This window comes from Eleginops maclovinus, chromosome 20 (genome assembly GCF_036324505.1).
Source record: "Eleginops maclovinus isolate JMC-PN-2008 ecotype Puerto Natales chromosome 20, JC_Emac_rtc_rv5, whole genome shotgun sequence".
Lineage (NCBI taxonomy): Eukaryota > Metazoa > Chordata > Actinopteri > Perciformes > Eleginopidae > Eleginops > Eleginops maclovinus.
In genome coordinates this window covers 10,710,686-10,720,434 of record NC_086368.1, presented here as the reverse complement: position 1 = coordinate 10,720,434, position 9,749 = coordinate 10,710,686, and the positions used below count along the sequence as shown (strand labels likewise).

Genomic DNA, 9,749 nt, shown 5'->3' with positions numbered 1-9,749 from the left:
TGTTAATGCATGTTATTGCAATAAGTACCAAAGCAATAAATAACGTGGGAATGATGGTTCAACTGAAGTAAATCAAGTATTATACATGTATTTAAGCACTGTACTCAAATAGGAATTAAAGTATATTCTTTAAAATAATAAAGCTTTAACTTTGATAATAAATTCAGGACTTTGGTAAAATACGAGGTAAATAGGTAAAAATATATAGGTTAACATTTTGACTGTTCATTCAACCTCTGCATGTCATAGTACCTTAACTTAGAAATACTCCCTTCTTTAAATACCTGTTACAGATTGCCCTATACGTACGTAAAAACGGTTATTTTTATGTTATTCACAAGTTACTTAACAGCTGCAAGTGATTTAAACAAAATAATGATGAGTGTCTGAAATCTATGATTACACATTACTATTCAGTGTCCATTATATAGTGAATAGGGAATGTATGAACAATGTATAAGTGATAAGAGTGGAAGAGTGTTTTACTGTCTTTATAGAGAAGTTATAGCTTTACCATTCCTATTTAGTTAAAGTTTGTTGACCACCTGTAATACGAGCAGAGCTCCACACAATTTCATCCAGAGCAGAAGTCTAATCAACAACAATATGTAAACAATTAACAAAACATACATAGAAAGATAATACCTATGTGGGTGTGCTTTAAAAATGTTCAGTCAATGCATGCAAGTGTTTGAAAGAGGATGGTATGTTAAAGATAAAACATACAGCAGGGTGATACCTTTGGAGGTTGTTTATTTCTTGATTCTTTGTATAAAAACAATTACATGTGATTAATAAATTGTGAAATAAAACAACAGCAGTGGAACCTACAATTTATAAAAACATAAACAGGAGTCAACAGTCGCTGTACGTTGGCCGAATAAACTGATATGAGCAACATTTGGTTATGTTAGAAACATTACAACTAGATCATCACACATTCAGTACAAGGAAAAGTCCCTTGAGGGATAACGAATCTGTTGTGAGACATAGCTTACAGGTTAGGATTTCAGTCAACAATTAATGGTGCTAAAGCTTCATCCACTGATACAGAGGAGCGTAACAGCAACATTGCTGTATCTCATCAGGCTCATTTCAGCACTACAGGTGTTTTTCCATTATTAATACAGACACCTTGGCCAGTTTTACTATCCAATCAGGAGAATATGTGTTAGTGTGTGACAGGACATGTCTGAAGCCATGTTTCTCATACAGCGACACAGCAGCGGCCTGAATGGAGCTGGTCTCCAGCATGACCTTGGAGAAGCCTCGCTCCTTACAGAAATCAACCACAGTCTGAGTCAGCCTGAAGCCCAGGCCCATCCGCCTGCACGATGGGGAGATAATCATCCTGAACAGTTCCCCGTATCTTTTTTCCCTACTTTGTTTGGCCACTAAAGCCACCATACCCATGAGCTGAGTCTTCCCATCCACCTCAGCCTCCGCTACCCAGAAACAATCATCAGGTCTGCTCAGATAGTTACCCGGGATGTCCTGCATGTCCGTCCTGAGTTTTTCCCTAACGTAACCAGCGTATAGCTCATGACAGCAGTAGTAAACAAGGCCCACCCAGGCTCCTGGTAATACCACCGACCCTAACACAGAGCCGAGCAGATAGCCAGGGACACACAGAGACAGGGTGATGGCAAGGTGGAGAGAGCTGGTCATGGCGGTTCGAAAACATGGACCAATGTGCTCCTTGATGCCTACACTAAACAGGTGTAGCACTGTGTCCTTGTCTGAAGGACGATACCGGCGGATCAGCAGCTGCATGACTGGAAGGAACTACAACAAAATAAAATAAAGGTTTACACATTAAATCTCACAAAAATGTCTATGAGTGTGTTCATTCATTTTGGGATGACATATTTTTAAATTGGCTATACACTATCATATAAGATCTGCATATAGAAATAGCTTGTTATAGTGCTTTACTGATGTAGATGCTGATGATATTAGGAGTTGCAATTATGAGTAAAATATTCAAGAATTTGAATGACACTTTATCACCTTTTTAGGAAAAATATTACATTCAAGAAAATTCACTTTTAAATCGAGTATATTGAAGCAGAACAAGCTTCAGAAAAATCTCACCTTGGGCTCTGGTAAATTCAGATGGATATTAGTTTCTGGCTTTTTTAGATTTAAGTCTATAGTATATTTCTATATTCCTGTAGCCTGGACTGTATATTGTACTCAACAGTCTTTTCTATTGTGGAAATATACTTACTGCTAGTGTCACATTTTTATTATTCTAATTTATAAATGCTGTTTTAGTTTATAAAATGAGTTAAAAGCATACACATTAACAAATCAGGTTTCCAATGCATTAAAAAAAAGTGCTGTTATGTGTAAGCATGTGCTTCTTTATTTATATTTCTGTAATTGTATGTATTGTAAATTTGTAAACCTAAACTCTTATCCCTTTTGTAAATGTACCAGTAGTCTGATGACGTTTTTTTTTAGTGTGTTAATACACTTGTGTGTATCCTAATTATTTAATCCAGTTACATGTCCTAGCTGAACTGTTAGCATAGCTTCAGCAGTAAACTCACCACGTGATTAGCACACGTCACAAGCTAACACTCGTCACATAAATAACAGGTTAACAGAGGCAGAATTCGGGAACCCGGTGGAAGAACAATTCATTTAAATAACTAACGCTGATCAGTTATATTAACTAGGGTGACCAGATTTGAGGTGGCGAAAAAGAGGACACTTGCGATTGTTGGGGGGTGGGGGGAAGCGCCAGTCAATTTTTAATGGTCCCAACAGTGAAAACCGGGCGTTTTCATGAATTTATAAACCCCCCCCGGACGCTCCGGACAGGACGTAAAAAGAGGACATGTCCGGGCAAAAGAGGACGTTTGGTCACCCTATAATAACTGAACGTAACGCTATGGGCCAGCAATACACTATTACAAACTAAAGTGCAATCCTATGTTTGCGGGAAACACATTGTTACTTTGTAGGCTACTGCCGCACACTTAAATACCACCAAGCATAACTTGCTTGTCGGATAGCTTTGTTATTACACTGACTTTGTATGAAAGTGAAGCTCTCCTTACTTACGTTACTTCGTCAACTTCTGAAAGTGGAGGGGTCCTTGTCGGTGAGCAGTCCGAACACCGTCAGACATGAACTGTGTGAACATCGGAGGAAAAAGTCACCTACTCTGTTTGAAATTGAACTTTGCCTGGCTTAACGTCCATATAAGCACGGCAAGGACAAAGAAGAGATATTTTATAAGTGTTTAATCTTTATGTCGGGTCAAAGTGCAGAGAAAAGTTCAAGAAAGACAGTGAAAACAACGCCACTCGCTGTGTCCGTGCAACAACGAAGAGACCGTGGTCCTCTCAATGCCATAACATGGAAACAGACGCCCCCTATAGCCTTATCGTGGGACAATTGGAAAAACAGTTCAATACCCGGAAAACTCATTAACGTTCGACCTATACACATATACCACAAATTACCAGAGGTGGGAGAAGTACTCTGATCTTGTACTTGAGTAAAAGTAGAAGAACCAAATTCTAGGAACTTACAAGTAAATGTCCTGCATTTTAAACGTTACTCAAGTAAATGTAGAAAATCCCATCAAAATATACTTAAAGTACCAAAAGCAAAAGTACTCATTATGAAAATTGGACCATTTCAGAATAATAATAATAATAATAATAATAATAATAATAATAATAATAAGAGTCTTCATTTGTATAGCACCTTTCATAAAATAAATGCAGTTCAAAGTGCTTCACAGTCGTACGGTCGTTGATCTTCTAACCAACAGAGACACTGAAGTTAGCTGCAGTACTTTTTTCTGTACCATTAACGAAATAAGAGCAAACTTCACAAGGAAGGTGAAACAGAAACATGGACAAAAGACCACCCTACCATGGCTAAATGACACTCTCTGGCAACAAATGAAAGATAGAGATTCTGCTTTAAAGAGGGCTCTAAAATCAGGGCATAGTAGTGACCGGCTTACCTTCACAACTCTCCGAAATAAAGTATTAAGGAATCTAAGAAAGGCTAAGGCAGATTTTTTTATTAGAATCATTAATGAAGCACAGGGAAATGGGAAACTTATTTGGGAAAATCTTAATAAACTAATTGGTAGGAATAAAGAACAAAGAACAACTTTACCTGAACTTAAAATCAATGGAATATTGACCCAAGATAATGATATGATTGCAATTACTTTTAACGATTTCTTTATAAAATCAGTCAGGGAGTTGGCTCAAGGTATCCTAACTGAAACTGTGCCATCTATCCCCATTGATGATACTAAACCTATTTTTAAAATAAAGGAAATATCTGAATCAGAGGTTATCAAAATTATAACCTCCTTGAGGAACTCAAAAGCAAGGGATTCATATGGTTGGGATACCACATTTTTAAAATCACACAGGGATACACTTGCTTGCCCCATTGCTCATCTGATCAACCTGTCAATTAGGCAAAGCACTTTTCCAAGTTCATGGAAAACAGCAGTGGTATCTCCATTCTATAAGTCTGGTGATAAAACCATGGTGTCAAATTATAGACCCATTAGTATAGTATACTATCAGTAATCTCCAAGGTATCAGAAAAATGGGTGGCAGAACAGTTGAAAAATCATCTAAACTTGGGCCACAGTCCTTTACACCCAATGCAATTTGGATTTCGTACAAACCACTCTACAGATACAGCTAACTGTTTCCTCCTTGAAAACATCAAGTCAAAATTAGATGAGGGTGGTATAGTAGGTGCAGTGTTTCTGGACCTTAAGAAGGCTTTTGACACCGTGAATCACCAGACACTTTTATCTAAATTATCTTATTTTAACTTCTCAGCTGAGGCCATGAAATGGATGGAGTCCTATCTTATTAACAGGAAACAGAGTGTACATATAGGTAATTCTTATTCATCATATCTGGACTGTAATATTGGTGTACCCCAGGGGTCAGTACTGGGCCCTATCTTGTTTAGCTTGTACATTAACGACTTACCTTCAGTTTGTCCCTCTGTTAATATACAGATGTATGCAGATGATACCGTTCTTTATGTGCATTCCAAAAACAAGCAACAGGCTGCAGCAAAACTAACTGAAACACTGGTACATGTTTCTGACTGGCTAGAAAGGTCATATCTACATCTTAACATTAATAAAACAGTCTGTATGTTCTTTTCTAAGAGATCCTCAAGTGCACCACAGGCTGATGTCTATATTAAAGGAGAAAAGCTCATGGTTGTGTCTGATTTTAAATACCTTGGCATCATCCTAGATTCTAACTTAACTTTTAAAAAGCATGTTAAAAAGGTGGCTAATACCATCAGATATAATCTGGCTAATTTTAGACATATAAGGCCATACTTAACAACAGAGGCAGCTAAACTTTTTATGCATGCCATGATCTTTTCTCACATATCATACTGCTACACAAGCTGGTCCCAAGCAAACATGACAACTCTTAAACCAATAGAAACCCTCTATAAGCAAACTTTAAAAACACTAGATCAAAAACCTATCAGTTACCACCACTGTCATATCATTACAAAATATAATTTATTTAGCTTTGACAGTTTTTTACATTATCTAGATGCCTGTCTTATTTTTAAAATATTACATGGGCTTGCACCTCCTCCACTGGATGAATTTGTTCAACAGAAGAGCAGCAGTGGCAGGGCAACTAGGGCAGCCACCAGGGGAGACTGTGTTGTACAGTACAGACATAGTAAATTTAGCCAAACAGTCTTCTCAGTTCGGGCCTCAAATTATTGGAACTGCCTTCCACACAAAATCAGAGACAGCACCAGCTATCAGTTATTTAAAACAACACTTAAGAGATGGATTAAAAACAATCAAAACTGCACTCATTAATAGCTGTCTTAATTCATTCTAGGCCATTTGTATTTATTCTGTCTTTACTCTTTTGTAATGTGTAAGTTGATGATGTGTTGACCTGCCGGGGGACTACGGACGAAAATTAGCTTTGGCTAACTCCGGCACATTTACGTTTTTAGTGTATGTTTACATTGAGAATGTTAATTAATGTGCACTGTCCCTTTTCAAATAAACAAATAAATAAAATAAAAATAAACATGTCACAGAAAATGTATAGCACATAGAATACAGATACCAGTAAAAGGTAAACAATTCAAAAATAAATAAAAATAAAAATATCATAGAATAGACATGTAAAAAATACATTGAGATTAAAGGTAAAACGACTCAACACACAATCAGGTGACATTGAGAAAGTGCTGCAGCGAGCAGGAGTTTGTTTCCTAAAAGGATCATTTGTATGAATATGCTTTGAATTTTGTTTTAAAGACTTCCACTGACCAGGCTTCCCTGATGTCAATAGGAATTTGGTTCCATATGTTTATATGTTTTGATTATAATTATTGATGCATTAATATGTTTATCAAAGCTGTTGAAGATGCAGTTTAAATCCCGTTGTGTGCTACATGGTAGCTTGTGGACTTACTCCAGGTGTAACAACATTTTAAATAATTAACCTTGCAGTATTTGCATTCCAGTTTGTGTAGGTAAACATCAAGGATTTTCCATCACGCTCTCTGGGTAACAGTGCAGTTGACCTTGAACCCACTCAGACATGGGTGGGAGGATGTTGCACAGAAATCACTGGTCAGTTTATAACACTGACTTGAGAGAGGTGAAGAGGAATCACAGCCATGATGAAGACTCTGTGTGTCGCTGCTGTTGTGCTGAGTCTCTCCTCAGTGTGCCAGCCTGCGCCTCTGGCCTGTGAGAAGCTGCTGCAGCCAGCGGACAAGGCTCCAGATGTAAGTCTCTTTTCACATTTATAACTCGCTTTGTATTTTAGTTATTTTTATCAGAAAAATCTAGGTTGAAACTACTGTACCAATTTGTGCTACGTTTCTTTTTCCTTGGTCAAGTAAAATCCTCACTATAAAAGTTGCATTTTGAAACACAAATGAAATATGAATTTGGTATGTATCATATTTCTCATTTCAGTTGACTGGGAATTGGCGATACTTAGCCGTGTCCACAAAGATATGTTTGTGGTCATTATTTGTGAGGAATGTTCTTTGGCCAAGTGTCGAAATGGATATTACCTTTACAGAGACACCAAATGAATTACTTGCCAACTTGAAGGTGAAAACGTAAGCAACCCTATTTACTGTTATTGTGGTAATTTGTTCACTTGAATCTGATCCATATCACTCTGAATTGGTACTTAGTATTTGTGCATAATACATCAACATGTCCTATGTGGATGTTCTTACAGTTAAATCTTTAATACATGCTTTTCAGGTTAGGAGGATGCATTAATGCTTCTAATGTATTTGTCTATGAGAACAGTAGATTCTCTGGCAAATGTAAGATGTTTGTTTCATGAAAAATGGTCTTTAATTATCTTCTTATAATCACTATTTTGAAACTAAAGTCTTGTTTTTATTATCTGCAATTTATTACATTCTGTTTTTAGTATCATACAAAAACATTGATTTGAATTATGTAATATATATTTTCAACATCTTGATCAAATGTAGTGTTAATGTGATGATAACGCTATATTTTTGTGTAAACAATTTCATTATTACCATCCATATGCTTTAAGTGATGCTGCAGAGTGGCTGTCCTGACTGTGTCGTTTTGAAGCAGGATGCCCCACATGCCACCCACTTAACGCTCTTCAGTAAGGAGAATAAAACTAAGCCTTAAATAAAAAAGTTATGTAATAGTATTTTCAATTGAGGTGATACACATTAAGATATAGATTAATAGATAGATCGATAGAATCGGAGGATGAAACCCTCTTTATTAGTCACATACATGCACACAGCAGAGCACACACAGTGAAATTGGTCCTCTGCATTTAACCCATCCTAGTACTAGGAGCAGTGGGCAGCTATTGTGCAGCGCCCGGGGAGCAATGGGGAGGGGGGATTGGAGATGTCCGGTGCCTTGCTCAAGGGCACCACAGCAGGGCCTAGGAGGTGAACTGGGACCTCTCCAAGTAGCAGTCCACTTTCCATATTCCAAGTCTGTTCGGGGACTTGAACCGGCGACCCTACGATTCCCAGTCCAAGCCCCTACAGACTGAGCCACTGCTGGACAAATATATGAAACTAGTATACAATGCAGGAAGACATCTGTATTACTATTTAAGCATGGTTAGCATGCTAACATTTGCTAACTAGCACTTAACACAGACTGCTGAGACTGGTGGGATTGTCATTAGTTTTGCAGATATTTTGGTCATAAACCATGAGAAGGACAAATGGAAATGTGACCTCATGATGGTGCTAGGAACATTTAAGTCACCAAAGTTGTACGAAGAATTGCACACAATGAACAAGTGGGAACTAGAATTAAATGCTTACTGCAACATAGCAAATAACCAGAAGGAGTCACTAAAAAAATATCATTTTCATGTCAAAAATGTCCCCTCATCCACAGGCAGGACAAAAAGACCATCAGTGCTGAGGAGATGAAAGAGTTTGAGACACAGACTGCTAACATTTGCTAACTAGCACTTAAAACATGAGACTGCTGAGACTGATGGGATTGTCATTAGTTTTGCAGATAAGGACAAATGGAAAGCCGACCTAATGATGACGCTAGAGGAACATTTACGTCACAAAAGTTATAACGATTGATCCACAGTTGCTTTTTTCACAAACGCTTTTACGTGAAATATTTCCCCTCTTCTACAGGCAGGAGAAAGACCGTCAGTGCTGAGGAGATGAAGGAGTTTGAGACACAGGCAGAGTGTCTCGGCTCGTCCAAGCCTCAGCTTTTTAACTCAGATCATGGTGAGACTTTTACACCTATAAGGTTTAAGCAAAGATAAGGACTTAATAATCATATAAATATATGTGGAAAATTAAAAATAGGCAATAACTGCAGAGGGATGTTACCTATCCTTTTCTTTAAAAAAATAAGTTTGTATAAGATGTTGCCCTAAATTCAGTGTATGCTGTATTTTATTGACTATCATTTTCCTTTTTTGTATATGCCTCTCTTCCTACAGACTATACAAACTGCAGGTCGTTGGATGAAGTAAGCCATGTTGAAATATATTCCACGTTGCTTACAAGACTGTCAAACATGAATCCAGATGTGTTTAAATGTGTCAGAGACTTTGTCCTCAATGACCTCCCTAAAGCTGACTTTTGTTTGTTTTTCGTTAATGTTATGGCTTACATATCAGGCTCCCAACCTGTAAATGAATGTCACCTTTGATCCCAGAATTGGATTCATTCACTTTGAATAAAGACTTCTAATGTCTCAGCAAATGCTATGAGATGGCAGTCTAAACAAAAGTTTACATGTATCTTTAAAGAAGACCAAAAGTGTACTGTATGGCCATGCTAGTGTTTCTTTGAGATAATAAAACATGCAAATATTTGCATACAATAGCTGCTCACTGCTCCTAGTACTAGGATGGGTTAAATGCAGAGAGCAAATTTCACTGTGTGTGCTGTGTGCATGTGTGAAATATTAAAGAGGGTTTCATCCACCAATTCTTCTAATGCTAACAGGAAAGGGCCCTTGCATTCTTGCTAATGACCAACAGGGGGTGAATCTACTGGTTGCAAAAGAGATCTGATTGTATTTAATTCTTTGAGAAAAAGAACCTATTTCTTACTTTATTTCTAACCTCACTAAAGCTTTGATGAGTGTTTATGTGGTCTTAATCACGAGTTTCAGCCTTCTTTAACACTGCCTGATGTTCATTTTTATAAATGATTAGGTGTAAACACAAAGTACA

At 37.4% G+C, this 9,749-nt stretch overlaps 1 protein-coding gene across 1 annotated transcript; it reads right to left on the bottom strand.

Annotated features, from left to right (window-relative positions):
* Positions 1-736: 736 nt before the first annotated feature.
* nat8l2 (N-acetyltransferase 8-like 2) lies at positions 737-3,346 on the bottom strand. The gene is made up of 2 exons (XM_063910076.1): positions 3,073-3,346; positions 737-1,785 (listed from the first exon to the last, which is right to left on the bottom strand). Exon 2 carries the CDS (start codon positions 1,771-1,773, stop codon positions 1,102-1,104), a length of 672 nt encoding a protein of 223 aa, XP_063766146.1. The 5' UTR covers positions 1,774-1,785; positions 3,073-3,346; the 3' UTR covers positions 737-1,101.
* Between the last annotated feature and the right edge of the window lie 6,403 nt (positions 3,347-9,749).